Source organism: Taurulus bubalis (assembly GCF_910589615.1).
Source record: "Taurulus bubalis genome assembly, chromosome: 1".
Classification (NCBI taxonomy): Eukaryota; Metazoa; Chordata; class Actinopteri; order Perciformes; family Cottidae; genus Taurulus; species Taurulus bubalis.
The window spans coordinates 1910812-1929037 of record NC_136589.1 but is presented as its reverse complement, the minus strand read 5'-3'; the positions used below and the strand labels follow the sequence as shown (position 1 = coordinate 1929037).

Genomic DNA, 18226 nt, shown 5'->3' with positions numbered 1-18226 from the left:
AAACAAACTACAACTGGTTCAAAACCGAGCTGTCAGATTAGCACTCCAGTGTTCAATAAGAACTAATACAGCATATATGCATCTCGCCTGTCATGGTTCTCAGTGGAAACTCTTCTTCACTATAACCTTCTCACGTTTTTCAGGAAGGTCGTATTTAATCAGACACCTGAATATTTCTTCAATCAGTTACAATATAAATCTAACAGACATAACCATCACACAAGGAACGCTAGTTTAGGTCACTTGATACCTCCAACCCCAAGAACAAGCCTCCTCAAACTCACTGTTATTTTCTGTGCAATTACTGCTTGGAATTCACTTCCTCCTCATATAACTCACACTGGTAATAATCTGTCATTTAAAAAACAATTAAAGGCGCATCTCAGGACATTAACCACTTGACTTGACTTGGTTGAACTGCATATTATACATACTTGCTCTCAACTGCACTAGGTATCTGACTGTACTATTTGTGTTTGTATTCTGTTTGTATTATTTTTGTTTTGAGGGGTCCTTATTAACGTTTTAGGGAAACGTTACGATCGCCACGGCAAACCTCCGGAGTTTAGGTAATTACTTCACCTTAACGGTTACTTTATTTATTCATTTTAAACCATAGGTCTCTTCTCACAAGGGTTACGGTCATTTAGAATTCAAATGAAGTTAAACAACCACGTGGTTACGGAGATAATTAAGGAAACATTTAAAAAATAATTTCTTGTCCGAGAAAAGGGGCTTGGTGCGCTTGGTTTCCAAAAGGTTAAGTAGTCGTGGTTGTTGCGGTAGAGCTAGGGGTAAATATTTTTGGGAATAATCCCAACGATTGCAGTCTGAAGTCATGGCAGCGTTCCAGTGTGTGTCCTGGGCCCTGTTCTTCGTACCTGCTTTACTGAGTTAGCCGGATAATCCTCAGGATAAGATGACGTAGGTCAGGTTTTTCGGTTCTTCGAAGCAAGTTTAGATAAATCACCATAGCAACACATCGAAATCCCTTAACCTGCTCCAGCGCAGGCTTACTGAACTTCACTGGACAGCTGGACACTCCCACGGACAAAAGAGGCAGCTTCTTCCTCATTGATGAAGGAGCGATATTAGTTATATCAGTTTAATAGGGAGAGAGTTCTTCCAGATCCGTCCTCACATCATCATGACTTCCTGTTCGCGGCGCCATAGATTCTGCCGACAAGAATCATTTATTCACGAGAGCTTCTCAAACCGCGGACATCGATCACCACAGGCTCAGCCCATTGCCCGTCTCACAGTATGCAGACTATCAGAAACCTATGCATGTGTTGAAAGCATCATAATTATATGACAGTGTTGTTAGTACACCATGCATATCATTATTGTAGAACATATTCAAACTCCTAGGTATATGGTAATCTGCACATACATGTATATATACACATATATGATACATACACACATACAGTACATATACCCTCATAAGTATATTAATTCGCCAGCAGATACATTTAAATAAATATAATCTGATTGATTTGGGGGATGAGGCACTTCAAATTAGCCGATACATTTTCCCAACATTTACGCATTAACTTGATATTTTGCGATGCTTATGTGACTCTAGCCTGACTAGCGGGGACACCGTTAAGCTGCGTTCACAAACAGGAAGTGTTGCGAATATTCGCTACGCTTTGGATGTGAACGCAGCTTTAGACTTTGCCATGATTATGGACTTAAATTCATCATATGTAGTCGTGATCATCTCCTGCTCCTCCTCGGAGAGAAGAGACGCTCTTTCTCCGAGTTTATTTAACATTGTAGCGTTTGAAGATCATGCAATCTGTGTTCGACTCCTCCCCCTTCTGAAGAGGAGCGTGCACGAGCATTTATCCAGATGACTGACGTCTGTTAGAATGAACGAGACTGTTTGAGGGCGGGTCAACCTGATGTCAATCATCTCACTAATTTAAGATGGTTAATAGGACATTTGATCGACTTTGTTGAACCACGTACGAAGAATACTTTGAGTTGTTGTGGTTCTGGTGGTGGTAGTGGGAAGTGTAGTAGGATAGGCACAACAATTGCAGCATTGGCTTCAGATTAATTTAGTCTTGCAGTGTTGGAGGTATGGAGGCTACTCAAGGACAATCTCTCTCATCCTCGTCTTTTTAGGCTTCAGCTGTGCAGCTTTAGATTCGTGTCGAGGTGTGGCAGCCGGAGAACAACAGAGCGCCATCTTGACTGCTCACATGGGCCCCCTGGTGGTTGTTGGTGTGCACTGCAGCTAGGGCAGTCCCGGTTGTATGAACACATCAGTCCCCCCTTCCTCTCTCACACCTCAGAGCACCTTCACTGCTTTCCATCGCGCCTCGGGTGGCCAGGCAGGTGAGATGCGCCGCGGGGAGGACAGCAGGTCCACGTGTTACACAGTACTGTCCACAGGAAAAGTCTGCAGCAGCTGCTGCTTCTTCTTCTTGAGTTTAATTGCGGATCGCAACCAACTTGACTAGGTGCATACCGCCACCTAGTGTACCGGAGTGTGAAAGCCCACCTGCCCTTTTGCCCTGGATGAGAAAAGTGCCCCTTCTGCTGGAGCCCAATTGTTTTCTTCATCAGTATTTCAGAATAAAAATGACTCTGGGTCATCAATTCCCCCCAAATGTGTTGTGATATCTGACGGGCCATTTATTTGAGCATTTCGCCCCGACATGCTCCGCGCCGCTCACGTGGAATAGCCGTGGCATGGAAATCAGCACCCAGCATGTGAAGTCACTGCTCTTCATCAAACGCTCTGCAGGAAGAAAGCCTGGACCACAGCCTACAAGCTAATGATGGAGTCATTCACACAATAAGCATTGAGGTCTGAGGAGAAGTTCAGGAGATATTTCAAGGTGCGTCAGAGAAGGCAGAGGCTCAACATTCCTTTACCTGTGTTGTGCCTGGTCAGGAGAGGACACGGAAAGTTGCCTGTTATTCATTTATTAATTCAATTTGATATTTTGACTTAGTTTGTTAACAAAAATAAATATATAAGTTAAAAATATCCTGTGTTTTTATTTATTAATTACTATTATTTTTAACTTCATAAATCATTTTGGCGATGGGGTGCCCTTTTTTTTGGTTTGAGCACCTGCCCCCAAAATGTCTGTGCACGTGCCTGAGCTGGTGTTGTCTATCTTATGAGCTCAGTTGTATAACATTCTGATGAAATGAGTTGACAGCATTGGATGCAGCTAGGGAAGTCCCGGTTCACTTCCACAGCAATTGCGACAATTACCCCTCTGGGGTCCACGCCCGCTCCGAAGCGCCAACAGCACACACGCCCTCCTCGTTGCCAACTCCTCTAAATGTGCCGTATCAAGCGTCCTGCTGCGTGTCTCATGCGGTTCACTCACCACGTAAATCCACACCAGCAAGTCCATCTCTCAGGCTTCAGCCTGAGCTTCAAGGTCCTAGCTTCTAGCTCAGTGGCGGCTGGTGGCAATTTTATTTGGGAGGGTCATCTAATCCCATTATGAATCAATGCAAAACAAGGTATCACACATTACTACTTTGCAGTTAAATATTTAACATTTATTCCAACACTTTGACATAATAAGGACATCTTATTCATACAATTCAGTATATTATAAGTAGGGATGGGCATCGTTTTTTTTCGATACCGGTGCTAAAACGATACTTTTAAAACGATACCGGTGCTAAACGGTGCCTGAACCGATACTTTTTTATTGCCAAGGCAATTTTTTTTCTTTAAATTGAACAATATATTAACTGTTTAAAGTATACTTTAAATATAAATAAATAAATACAAAACACTTGACTTTAAACTACAGCTTCAACATGTTTAACTTAAACATAACTTAACTATAAACTATATATATATATATATATATATATATATATATATATATATATATATATATATATATATATAAAAACGAACAGACACAAGATCAGGTGGCCTGATTGGGGCCGTGTCTAAAAGAACTCCACTCGGAAACTGTTGGATTCTATAAACTGCTGCTTTCCTGGACTACACGTCATCATTAATATCAACTGGAGAGCTTTGTTCCAACAAGCCGAGGACGGACGGCAAAAGCTCGTCTAGCAGTGCTGCTGTGAGCGCTGCAGCCCCGCCGCCTTGAGCCCCGTCTCTGCATGAGAGAGAGGGAGCAGTGCCTCTGATCCGCACCATTTTAATAAAGTATCAATACAAAAATTATGCAAAATCATATTGTTTTTAACGTACGGACACCGCACTACCTTTTTAGTATCGTGCAACATTACAGAGTAGTGTAAAAAAAGTATTTAAATCGGCTCAGGCACCGAAAGGAAGCACCAGAATGTGCGTTGCTTTTCGGTCCGGTAGGTACCGGACGTACTGGTCATACCTAATTTATTTATATTTTGTATAATTAATAATATTATATATATATTTTTATTTTTTTTGTGGTGGCTCAAGGTGGGTGGGGCCAGGCCCCGTGGCCCTCTATTGGCCGGCCGCCACTGTTCGAGCTTCTTCTTCTTTTGGGGTTTTAAGGCGGATTGCATCCAACAAGAGGTTCATTTTGGAGCGGCGCGGCCCCAGCCCCGGCTCGGCCAGCAGCAACCACAGCACTGTGGCTTGTTTATGATTAAATACGACTGCAGATGTAGAAAAAAGTAACACAACCAGCATTTCATTCACCAGATGCACATAACTCTCCGTAACCCTCTGTGCGAAGGGTGTCATCAGTAAATCCACGAGCAAGTCCGTTTCTCAGGCTTCAGCCTGAGATTCTAGCTTCTCAGTTGTAGGTTGAAGCGAGAAGTTTCTAGAAGCTTCTTTCGTTGACACGCGCACGTTAATGGTCACGTGGGCCCTGTGGCCAAACCCACGTTTCATAATGCTAGCAGGCCTCTCCATATAGTTTAACCAGCTCTCAATTCCATTGAGAAACGGAGGTGAAATGTGATTGGATGAGCGGTCTTAACAAGGCGCCACACAGCAGAGCAAGACAGGAGCTGTGCAATGAGAAAATAATCAGGGAAACATAATTATAATACTTGTAGTGTATTTGTGAAAAGCAATTCAATTATAAAATAGCTACAACTTTTAATTCTAAAAAATATATATATAAAAAATTGTAATTTCACTTTGTGATTCTGTTTAGGCCAGCAGAGAAGGCTTAGCAGGCCATGACGATCCGCCATTGCTTTTTAGGATATATTTTGACTCAAATATATAATACATGTATAGTAAATCATTTGTTTAAAAAACAAAAACTGTTGCAATGCTCATTTTTCATTTGCACACACCCCATAAAGCTTGGTCTGTAGTATGAAGTCATTCCTTAGTCCCATTTTATCTCAGTCCCTCTCTCATTTTGATGAAAGTAGTGACAGACACCATGCTACTAAAAAAACGACAATACAAAATATCAGTATTAGACATTTATTTACATGTATCTACCATTTTATTCATATATTCCATTGCTTTTGTGGAGCTAATACCTTTGGTAAACCAATTTCAAGCATGAAAACAGTTTGTACACTTGAGTAAAGTTTTGTTTTCATAAGAGATGTGAAGAATTTCAAAGATCGAGCTTCAATTTCTCAGCTTCAGGGCCATATTATCTCTTTACACTTGTGCCTTAGGACAATGGTGCCTCAATATACAGAGAGCTGAGATTGTTCTGCAAATTTTGATATACAACACATGAGTATGTATCATATGCAAGTGCCTTCATACCGCCTTTCTTAAAATGTCCTCTGAAATCATATTAAAGTTGAGCTCATTGAGTACATGAATATATTCCTAGTAAACGTCCCGAGTGTCTGACGAGCGTTGTTGTGTTTTAGGGAACTGCACCGACTACGAGCTCCAGTTCGAGCGGGTGTTCTCCGTCCCCGGGGACACGGCCATGCTCAACAGCACCATGCTGGCTCCGGACGTCTTCGACTTCACCTCCGTCCCGTACAACGTCACCTGGTACGGCCCCGAGGCCGGCCGGGAGGTGAGCAACCAGAGCGGCCGCGTGCTGGTGCTCGGGAATACGCTGTGGATCCTGAACCTGCAGCTGGAGGACGCTGGAGAATACGTGATTGTCCTGAGGTCAGCACACAGGGATGTTATTATGGTGCATTTAGGGGCACCTGGTAAACTCTGTAACAAAGTACTCTCCTGCCATCTAGAGAATCTTGTGTTGTTGCTTAAGTTTGTTTCCAATTGACGTATGTCGTTGTCTAAAAAGTGACACCGCCATCAGTGCTAAAATCATGAAAATCGTGAACATAATCTGAGCTACTGTTTTGTTAGTTAAATCCATCCATCCATCCATCCATCCATCCATCCATCCATCCATCTCCTTACCTTTCCATCTATCATCCATCTACTTATATTAACATCTATCATCCATCCATCCATCTACTTATCTTTCCATCCATGCATCCATCCATCCATGCATCCATCCATCCATCCATCTACTTATCCATCCATCCATCCATCTACTTATCTTTCCATTCATCCATCCATCCATCCATCCATCCATGCATCCATCCATCCATGCATCCATCCATCCATGCATCCATCCATCCATCCATCTACTTATCCATCCATCCATCCATCTACTTATCTTTCCATTCATCCATCCATCCATCCATCCATCCATGCATCCATCCATCCATCCATCCATCCATCCATCCATCCATCCATCTACTTATCTTTCCATTCATCCATCCATCCATCCATCCATCCATCCATCCATACTTATTCATTTATCTAATTACAGCAGCATAACATTATGATCCGTATGATGAGAATTAAACCTACAACATGATACTGCAAATAAAAACAAACAACAACAACAAACAGGTTGAACACAAAGGGGCTGTTTTATTCAACATGTCCGTCTGTTTGAAATGTTCCTGCATTGAGTGAACAATAGATTTACTTCTCTGCGTCTTTATTTGCAACAGGACTCCGTCTCGGTGCTACCGGCAGGCCACCAAGCTGGTGGTGGAGCCGCCGGCTGCTGGAGAGTGTGGGCGGCCGAGGAAAGCTCATCAAACCCTCACCAACAAGATCACCGACATCCTGAACTGCCCTCTGGGAGACTACGTCAGCAAACTGGACAGCTACGACGTCACCTCCCACATCACGTGGTACAGGGTGAGTTATCATAGACTTCTATACAACCAGAGGAGTCTCCCCCTGGTGGTCAGGAGAGAGAATGCAGCTTTAACACATGAAGCATAGACTTCTATACAACCAGAGGAGTCGCCCCCTGGTGGTCAGGAGAGAGAATGCAGCTTTAACACATGAAGCATAGACTTCTATACAACCAGAGGAGTCACCCCCTGGTGGTCAGGAGAGAGAATGCAGCTTTAACACATGAAGCATATACTTCTATACAACCAGAGGAGTCTCCCCCTGGTGGTCAGGAGAGAGAATGCAGCTTTAACACATGAAGCATAGACTTCTATACAACCAGAGGAGTCGCCCCCTGGTGGTCAGGAGAGAGAATGCAGCTTTAACACATGAAGCATAGACTTCTATACAACCAGAGGAGTCTCCCCCTGGTGGTCAGGAGAGAGAGCTTCAAGATTTAGTCTACTATGCTGCTCTTTTAACCAGGTGACTGTCGACCATCATAATAAAAGTAGTGATTGCGTGCGGTCATTATAAAACGCCAGGCTTCTGGGCCTCCTCTCCTCTTCTAGGGCTGTGAACACATCGAGGACGGGAAAGGCCGCTACACCTACCTCCATAGGACCAAACTGAAGATCGACGGGGTGGAGCTAAATGACAACGCCTTCTACACCTGCACCCTGACCTTCACTCTCGGGGGCATGAGGGGATCCGTGTCGGAGACCATCGAGGCGTCGGTCTCAGGTGAGAATGGACATCGGTGCTTCACGGTGTCCACGACACTAGTGACCTGCACAAAGGTCACAGTAAAGGTCACAGCAGTAACAATCCATTTACAGTATATTCCTGTGATTACATGACCTCAACATCTGTATTTCACGTCTTTTCAGTTGTGACATCTGAGGCGCCACAAATCCGCGAACCGGCCAACGTGAAACTCACGGCCCAGTTGGGTGAGTCCCCCGTCTGCAGCGTCTTCTGACGGAGGAACGATATGAACAGTCATGTGATATTTCAGTTTTAGATTCAATGCATCTTCAGCGTATTATGGAACCAATGCACATCACTGCTTGATCAGCTTTCAAACTCATGGCTGTATTTATTAGAAACCTCATCTTGTTTTCAGCCTGAACCCCAGCTGCAGCTCCTGGGTTCATATATTAGGATTAATAGTTAATAGAGTGTAAGTTGTGTAATTGTCTGTCGTGTGTGTTTAGGGTCCAGTTTCAGCAGGCGGTGCCTGGTGTTTGTGCTGTGTGTCGGGAAGCCGCGCGTTGACATTGTTTGGATAGTCAGAAACTCTAAGTATGTCCTCAATACCAAACCCGACCGCATCTACACCTCCGAACAGAGGTCAGCGCCTTCACCTCCACTTTGGTTTCACCTGCTGCTTTCGGGGACAACGGGCAGAATTTAACGAACCTTCTGTCCTCCCCAGATTGGTGGAGAGGCAGGAACTCCCCGTTCCTGGCGTTTTGTTGGAGCGGATGCTGATGTTCTCTGAGCTGAGGGAGGAGGACTTCTACGCCAACTACACTTGTCTAGCACAGAGCTCCAGAGGCACCGTGACGGGCTACTTCACTCTGCTGCCTGCAGGTACACACTCTGCTGCAGCCTTCAGGCTGTAGCTCAGGGGGATGAGTGGTCGTCCCGCAACCACAAGGTAGCCGGCTCGATTCCCAGTCCTCCCATAGCTCACATGTCGAAGTGTCCCTGAGCAAGACACTGAACCCCCAACCGCCCCCCACTGCCCCCCATTCAGGGATGGGTCAAATGCAGAGAAGAATTTCCCCAAGGGGAATTAATAAAAGGATACTTTCTTCTACAAACTCTGCTGCTGCCTGCAGGTACACACTCTGCTGTCTGCAGGTACACACTCTGCTGCCTGCAGGTACACACTCTGCTGTCTGCAGGTACACACTCTGCTGCCTGCAGGTACACACTCTGCTGTCTGCAGGTACACACTCTGCTGTCTGCAGGTACACACTCTGCTGCCTGCAGGTACACACTCTGCTGCCTGCAGGTACACACTCTGCTGCCTGCAGGTACACACTCTGCTGCTGCCTTCTGTTAATATAAATCCTTGTATTCTGCAGATATTTTCCATTACTCTTCATGTTATTAAAGTTCAGGTCAGCGAGGTCAGTATAACACAGCTATCAGCTGGAGTTGGTTGTGTCTATGAAAGGTCCAGTTCTCAAGGGAAGTCAGTCACACGCCTGCACTTCAACACTCACACCTGTTTATCAGTATGTTGACACTAGTGAAGCAGACGGGTCGTTGTGGTCCAGTCTGGTGAGAAAAGATGAGAACACGGGATTCTCCTCCTCTTGACAGGATAGAGCCAATCAGATGTGAGGACGAGGCGAGACCAACCTGTGACGATAACCTGTGTATGAAAGGCCCCACTTCCGTTTGGGGGGCGGTGGTTCTGGACCCAACCTGCGTGTTGCTGGACCACTCACTGCTTTTGCAGTTGCAGCGCTGACTACTTTGCTTGTGATCATTTAGTAAATAAATATAGAGAACGAGAGAAGTTGTTGAACTGAGTTCTTCTGGAGGCGACACCAGACATCCAATAATTAGCACGCATTAACACTTCAGGTACACACTTTGCTGCCGCCTGCAGGTACAGGTCTGTATTGCCCAACACTGACACACACTCCCTCTCCAGATCCCAACATCTTGCTCCCCGTTGGCTTGCTGCTCGGCGGCGTGGCGGCGCTCTTCATCGTCAGCGTCGTCCTCTACTACCTCTTCAAGGTCGACATCGTGCTGTGGTTCAGGGGGGCGTTTCCCGTCCTCTACACAAACACAGGTAACAAAGCAGTAATGTGTGTCAGTTGCATTAGTAAAACCACTTAGTGGTGCTCTCACGGATCGTACCTGACCGCAGGTACGATCACCTGACTGCAGGTACGATCACCTGACTGCAGGTACGATCACCTGACTGCAGGTACGATCACCTGACCGCAGGTACGATCACCTGACTGCAGGTACGATCACCTGACTGCAGGTACGATCACCTGACTGCAGGTACGATCACCTGACCGCAGGTACGATCACCTGACTGCAGGTGTCGACAATGAGAGCAAACACAGGCAGCAACACTAAGTACAGAGCTTCTGATGAAATGTCATCTACTGCTCGATTATGAAACTGCTTGTTTTATATATTTAATATTAAATAATAAAATGGCTGAATCTGAAGCACCACTGAAAATACCGTAAAAAGAGTTCTTCTGTTGTTCTTGTCTGTTCCTCCGGGGTCAGATCTGGATGGAAAGTCGTACGACGCCTACGTGGCGTACCCTCAGGCCTGTGCCGCCGGGTTCAGCCAGCAGGTGGAGGCGTTCGCCCTGCACACACTGCCCCAGGTGTTGGAGAAGGCCTGCGGGTACAAGCTCTTCATCGCGGGCCGGGACTGCATGCCGGGGACGGGTGAGCCACGATGCTGCCTAAATACCTCCACACCGACACGACGGCAACAATCTAAAGCGTCTGGAAAAGTAGTAGAATAATAGAGGACAGAAGACGTCAATTAAAACTGTTTCAATTAAAAAAAATGCAATTAAAAAACATGACATTGTATGGAGTCATGGTATTTATTCTATACTGGAGTTTAAGTGTTTTCTTGAATATTTAGCTTAACATTTGCAGCAAGAGACCACATTAAACTGTGTTTTTTTGGGGGGGGGGGGGGGTACAACAGCGCCCCCTACTGGCACATCAGTAACAATTCGGACGCAGAGTTTCCAAAACAAAAACCCACAAAACAAAAATATATTTAGATGCGAGTGAAAAGCTGCTAAAATCATGACATCTAATCTCACAGTGGGGAGATCATGCGCTCAGAAGCGTGCATCTCTCTGTCTGTCCATGGCTAATTTGCCAGATTACAGGCTCCATCACACAAATATTTTTGTGCTAATTTGATGACTTTAAGCTCATGGACCTCTCCTCGTTGTGGTGATCTCACAATTTGTGGAAAAAAGGTATTTTATTGCCATCCACTTAGCTTGACGACTGAGTGAGCGACATGTTTTCTCCTGACCCTCCGCCTCCTCCCTGTAGCCATCGTGGACTCGGTGGAGGAGAACATCCAGGCCAGTCGCCGCCTCCTGTTGCTCTACACCGCCTCCACCTTCATCAGCAGGAGACACACGAGCAGCGCGAGCAACAACAACAACAACGACGTCTCCAAGAGCAGCGACAACAACAACGACGTCTCCAAGAGCAGCGACGGAGACGAGGACGTCTGTCCGGACAGCCGACAGCAGCTGGAGTGCGTGACAGCGATGCACCGAGCGCTGCTGGAGGGGTCGCTCAAGGTCAGAATGATGCTCGACCACAGGGAGAGAGAGGCCAGCACTTTGTGGTTAAAGTCCAGGAAGCCGCTCTCTGCAAACAAGCTCTGTGTTCACTTGCATGTAGATTAAATATGTAGATTAGGTAACAGCTGCAGGGCACTGTGTCTGACACACACACATGACACACAAATACAAGATATTTGCATCAAATCAGGTTAAATTAAGTTTGACTACATTTTTCTTACATTTGTTGGAAATTCTAATTCCTCAAGGTCCAACGAAAAATAAATAAAACAGAAGGTTCTGTGGCTGCTGAAGGATTCAATAATGATAACAAATGTATTTGATAATAATAATAATAATAATAATTTTAATAATAAAGATTCCTGGATGTGCGAGCCGCTCATGAGGCCAAACTGACTGTAGTTCAAGTTCCAGTTGTTTTTAGTTGTAATGTTGCGCTCGGCTCCGCAGGTGATTCTGGTGGAGCTGGAGAAGATCTCCCCGGCTCAGCTGGCTCTCTTCCCCGAGTCGGTGCGTCACCTGAGGAAGAAGCAGGGCGCCGTGTGCTGGTGGAGGAACCCGAGCGAGAGGCGCCGGTGGAGGACGTGCACGGCGGGGGCGAGAGAGCACGAAGAGAAAGGAGGGCGGGACGAGGCACAGCCGTCCCTCTGCCCCTCCTCCGGGTTTTGGAAGGAGGTGAGGTATCGGATGCCGGTGAGGGGCAAGAGGGCGCTGTACCCCGAGAAGACAGCGCTGCTGAACTTGTGACGAGGTTCCAGGGAGAAGCTGGTGAACTGGTGACCTCTAGTGCTGAGAAATGGAAGCACTCAAACCTCTGAGATGAGGTCGTCTCCTGAAGCGAGTCGGTCCCCACAGACCTCCACGGTACAACTTATAATAAACATGAACATGTTCACAGCCTCGGTCTCTACGTTAAGCTACGTTTATCTACGTATAGCTACTTAAAGCTACGTATAGCTACAAGTTGCACATTTCTGATAGCAAAAGGGCCACAAATGCACATGATATACATGATATACATGATATACATGATGCACATAATGACCATCATGTACATCATGCACATCATGTACATCACATGCTCATGGGAGAGTGAGTGATGAGAAGAGGCCAAAGATGCTTTGCTCATCAGTTTGCATCAGGATGTGAACCGCAGACTAAAAGGTGGAGATTGAAGAACAATGTGGACGAAGAAGGACGCATCGTGAGTCGCTGTAAAATGTACATATGTATGATGAAACCTGTAAATATGTGTAACCTAAAGAACTCAAGCAGCAAACTGTGAACTTTGTATTAAATGACGTGATTATACAGTTATTGAACCATAGATAAAGAAATAAGGATAAGGAGCGACAGCCAAGGGAGGAAAATATTAATATTAATATCTTTATTAATTTGTACTTAAAAATAAAAAAGCACATGTCTGGCAACAAGGCAACACAAAGTGTTAAAGCCAGTGTAACCGACTGTGGACTGCGATGGAATGGAAACGTTGCAAAAATAAAACCTGTTTAATTTTGAAGTTGTTTGTCTTTCTTCACATAAATGATTTTGATAACCTACACATCTCTCTTTTTTTTCTTCTTCTTATTTCACAACACATCCAGTTCTTTTTACAAAATAGAAATTAGCTTTCAAAGACTTGACTTTTGTTATATGTTTGTCCAAGTACATGCAGCCATGCAGACAAAACGTGCCTATAAAAAGGATGTTCTTAATAAAGTTGTTTAAAAGGGTCAACAGTTTGACATCTTAGAGAATGTTCACATATTGAGTTATGATTTGGGTTAGAGAATGTTCACATATTGTGTTATGATTTGGGTTAGAGAATGTTCACATATTGAGTTATGATTTGGGTTAGAGAATGCTCAGATATTGAGCTATGATTTGGGTTAGAGAATGTTCACACATTGAGTTATGATTTGGGTTAGAGAATGTTCACATATTGAGTTATGATTTGGGTTAGAGAATGTTCACATATTGAACTATGATTTGGATTAGAGAATGTTCACATATTGTGTTATGATTTGGGTTAGAGAATGTTCACATATTGAGCTATGATTTGGGTTAGAGAATGTTCACATATTGAGTTATGATTTGGGTTAGAGAATGTTCACATTGAGTTATGATTTGGGTTAGAGAATGTTCACATATTGTGTTATGATTTGGGTTAGAGAATGTTCACATATTGAGTTATGATTTGGGTTAGTGAATGTTCACATATTGAGTTATGATTTGGGTTAGAGAATGTTCACATATTGAGTTATGATTTGGGTTAGAGAATGCTCACATATTGAGCTATGATTTGGGTTAGAGAATGTTCACATATTGAGTTATGATTTGGGTTAGAGAATGTTCACATATTGTGTTATGATTTGGGTTAGAGAATGTTCACATATTGAGTTATGATTTGGGTTAGAGAATGTTCACATATTGAGTTATGATTTGGGTTAGAGAATGTTCACATATTGAGTTATGATTTGGGTTAGAGAATGTTCACATATTGAGTTATGATTTGGGTTAGAGAATGTTCACATATTGAGTTATGATTTGGGTTAGAGAATGTTCACATATTGAGCTATGATTTGGGTTAGTGAATGTTCACATATTGAGCTATGATTTGGGTTAGAGAATGTTCACATATTGAGTTATGATTTGGTTTAGAGAATGTTCAGACTCCCTCATCCTTCCTCTGCTTTTCCCTTTTGGTGGGTCTTAATGCTGCAGGATTTCAGTCGCCAAAAAACTGTCCAATCAATACATCTGTACTGCTTCATGTTTATTCCTCTTGGTTTGTTTGAGAAACAAAACAAGAGGATTGTTCCAGAACTCAAATAAAACATTTCATTTCATCTCCACTGTTTTTTCAAGCACCGACTCAGGGAACGTCACACTGTGTTGTGGGAACAACTCTCCATGCAACAGTGTTGACTGACGAGGTGCTGGGTGAAGGAGAACCACTCATTGGCTTCATCAAGATGGGATCACTTACCTGTAAAAGATTAATCAACTTAAATTTGCAATAAAGCTTTTTTGATGAAAGTGATTCTGATTGAACACATGAGTAGTATACGGGGTATAGTATTGCGCGTGCATTTACATGCACGCACGCGTGCACGTGAGTGTGCGCACATACTCGTGCACATTCAAATATATGCATTTTTTAAAATAGGTGGAGTCATTTTGAAAAGTGTGTGTAACCGTATGCAATCTAGAGGTGTGTCATATCAGTGGGGGTGTGTTTAAATATTTGTATATATAGGTCTGTTATCCCATGTTATTTCATTCACTTCTGGACCTTTCTTACTGCCCTGTGCTACTGCTGCTGCTGTTGCTGCTGCTATTGCTACTGCAACTAATGCTACCGCTATTACTATTGCTATCGCTACAGCTGCTCCTTGCTACACAACATCCTGTAGGTCCTTGCTACAAAACATCCTGTAGGTCCATGCTACACAACATCCTGTAGGTCCATGCTACACAACATCCTGTAGGTCCATGCTACACAACATCCTGTAGGTCCTTGCTACACAACATCCTGCTGCAGGTCTACCTGCTAGTGCCATCGACCTCTGCAGCTCATCCAGAATGCAGCAGCTCGACTGGTCTTTAACCTAAACTCACACTACTCCGCTCCTCTGCGCTCTTCACTGGGTTCCTCTCTGACTGCAGTTTGATGTGTGTGTTCCTCTCTGACTGCAGTTTGATGTGTGTGTTCCTCTCTGACTGCAGTTTGATGTGTGTGTTCCTCTCTGACTGCAGTTTGATGTGTGTGTTCCTCTCTGACTGCAGTTTGATGAGTGTGTTCCTCTCTGACTGCAGTTTGATGTGTGTGTTCCTCTCTGACTGCAGTTTGATGAGTGTGTTCCTCTCTGACTGCAGTTTGATGAGTGTGTTCCTCTCTGACTGCAGTTTGATGTGTGTGTTGCAGCCATGTTCCGGCCGGCGGCACTGGGAGGCCTCCTGCTGCTCCTCGGCCTGCGTGGGATCTGTGCCGGACTCCAACGCGGTGAGCCAAACACCACAAACCCTGCGAGAGCTCTGAAACTCTCCGTGCACGCGCTCCTGTGTGTTTCTGCCGAGTCCGACTCTAACACGTGCCTCCAGCTGAAGCATTCTATCGCCCCCCTGTGGCCGCTGGTGTAGCTGCAGTGACTGTTGTTGCTTCCTGGTGCAGCTATAACGGCACATTGGCAATTATGTTTTTATTTATTGTATTTTGAGGAGATGTTAATCTATTTGAATATATATATATATATATATATATATATATATATATATATATATATATATATATATATATATATATATATAGATAGATAGACATTGTATTGTATATACACATTTTTGTAATATACATATATATTTAAAATATATACAAAAAAAGTATATATAGTTGTTGTTGAGCGTGGTACAATCAGGGCCTTAACCCTTCAGGAACTGAGGTAATTTTCTGATTTTACATAATTTCTTAAATTCACCTTTTAAAGGCACTTTTACAGTACATGCCCATGTTTTACATAAAAAATTGCAGGAAAGCTGAAAAATGTAATTGTAATTTTATTGAAAATATACATTTTTTTCACAAAAAAATTCGGAAAAAAATGATATAAAATAATACAAGTAATATAACTAAATGGGGTTCATACGACTACTTGAACACGGGGAACAAAAGTAGAGAAGTAAAAAAAGTGGTACCATGTGGTTCTACGGTTTCCAAGGTCCTGTCCCCACATTGCTTCCGTAGCTGTGCCTACAGTGTGATGATTAGTCCTGATGGCAGGTGATTTCATGAATAGTAGCCTTGAGGACTATACAGGTGATATACAAGTACAAGTAAGGAAAATGATGCAAAGGATAATACACAGCATGCAATAAACCGACCATGTTTAGGCATAAAGGTTATAACTTTTACATGTTTTAACCGAACAACTTTTTTTTTTTACTGAAACGCCTAGGTAACACCCCAAGGCTTTGTTTTATTGTGCACATGTTTTACTGTGATTCCGATTCTGAAGGTCATTATCTTTACAAAGAGGGGTCCTACAAATCTGTAGGTTGTTGTTTAGGCCTTGAAGCATCTGGAAAAACTCGGTGGCCGCTCGAAGAGGCATTTTTGGGGAATCGTGCCTAAATCTTGCTCAGATCATGCTAGATGTTCATAGTTATGATCAAAATATATATACATTATTTTAATATAGTTTTTATTCCCAAGAAAATTCTGAATTTTTTTAATATAAATATAAGTATTAGAACTAATGTGGGGTTCATACGACTACTTGAACAGACGTCACTAAGGCCTCTAGAAGGGCTTCTCCTTGGGGCGCAAAAGGTTAACATGAAACAACGGGACCACATTAGCAACATTAGCCCCTGCTGGACCCCCTGCAGTTTGCCTACCGTGAAAACGATCGGTGGATGATGCAGTCGACATGGGACTGCACCATGTGCTGCAACACCTCGACTCCCAGGGACATGACAGGATCCTGTTTGTGGACTTCAGCACAGCATTTAACGTCATCCCGGAGGTACTTCAACCTAAACTCTCCCAGCTCACCGTGCCAGCTCCCACCTGTCAGTGGGTCACCAAACTTCCACAAAGCAGCAGGTGAGGCTGGGAAAAATCACATCCAGTACCCGGACCACAAGCACTGGCGCCCCCCAGGACCCGGACCACAAGCACTGGCGCCCCCCAGGACCCGGACCACAAGCACTGGCGCCCCCCAGGACCCGGACCACAAGCACTGGCGCCCCCCAGGACCCGGACCACAAGCACTGGCCCCCCCCCAGGACCCGGACCACAAGCACTGGCGCCCACCAGGACCCGGACCACAAGCACTGGCGCCCCTCAGGACCCGGACCACAAGCCCTGGCGCCCCCCAGGACCCGGACCACAAGCATTGGCGCCCCCCAGGACCCGGACCTTAAGCACTGGCGCCCCCCAGGACCCGGACCACAAGCACTGGCGCCCCCCAGGACCCGGACCACAAGCACTGGCGCCCCCCAGGACCCGGACCACAAGCACTGGCCCCCCCCAGGACCCGGACCACAAGCACTGGCGCCCACCAGGACCCGGACCACAAGCCCTGGCGCCCCCCAGGACCCGGACCACAAGCATTGGCGCCCCCCAGGACCCGGACCTTAAGCACTGGCGCCCCCCAGGACCCAGACCACAAGCATTGGCGGCCCCCAGGACCCGGACCACAAGCACTGGCGCCCCCCAGGACCCGGACCACAAGCATTGGTGCCCCCCAGGACCCGGACCACAAGCATTGGTGCCCCCCAGGACCCGGACCTTAAGCACTGGCGCCCCCCAGGACCCGGACCTTAAGCACTGGCGCCCCCCAGGACCCGGACCACAAGCATTGGTGCCCCCCAGGACCCGGACCATAAGCACTGTTGCCCCCCAGGACCCGGACCACAAGCACTGGCGCCCCCCAGGGATGTGTGCTCTCCCCACTGCTCTTCTCCCTCTACACCAACGACTGCACCTTAGGGGACGCGTCTGTTAAACTCCTGAAGTTCGCAGACGACACAACAGTCACCGGCCTCATCAGGACCGGTGATGAGTCTGCGTACAGACGGAGGTTGAACAGCTGGTCCTCTGGTGTGGTCAGAACCACCTGCAGCTGAACAAGCTCAAGACTGTGGAGATGACAGTGGACTTCAGGAGGAGCCCCCCAACACCAGACAGGACAGAGTCAGACTACAATGAGTAGTCAGGTCTGCAGAGAGAACTATTGGTTCCAGCCATGCAGACAAAACGTGGCTATAAAAAGGATGTTCTTAATAAAGTTGTC

At 45.2% G+C, this 18226-nt stretch overlaps 1 protein-coding gene across 1 annotated transcript in view; it reads left to right on the top strand.

Annotated features, from left to right (window-relative positions):
• The window catches only part of LOC306743526 (interleukin-1 receptor-like 2), a 41887-nt gene extending 29616 nt beyond the window's left edge, over positions 1-12271 (top strand). The window contains exons 3-12 of the mRNA XM_079226045.1: positions 5806-6058; positions 6922-7114; positions 7666-7837; positions 7984-8046; positions 8311-8446; positions 8532-8689; positions 9768-9911; positions 10366-10533; positions 11167-11423; positions 11877-12271. Coding sequence (XP_079082171.1) covers positions 5806-6058; positions 6922-7114; positions 7666-7837; positions 7984-8046; positions 8311-8446; positions 8532-8689; positions 9768-9911; positions 10366-10533; positions 11167-11423; positions 11877-12173 — 1841 coding nt within the window. The 3' untranslated portion in view covers positions 12174-12271. The remainder of the gene's footprint in view (positions 1-5805; positions 6059-6921; positions 7115-7665; positions 7838-7983; positions 8047-8310; positions 8447-8531; positions 8690-9767; positions 9912-10365; positions 10534-11166; positions 11424-11876) is intronic.
• The last annotated feature ends 5955 nt before the right edge of the window (positions 12272-18226 follow it).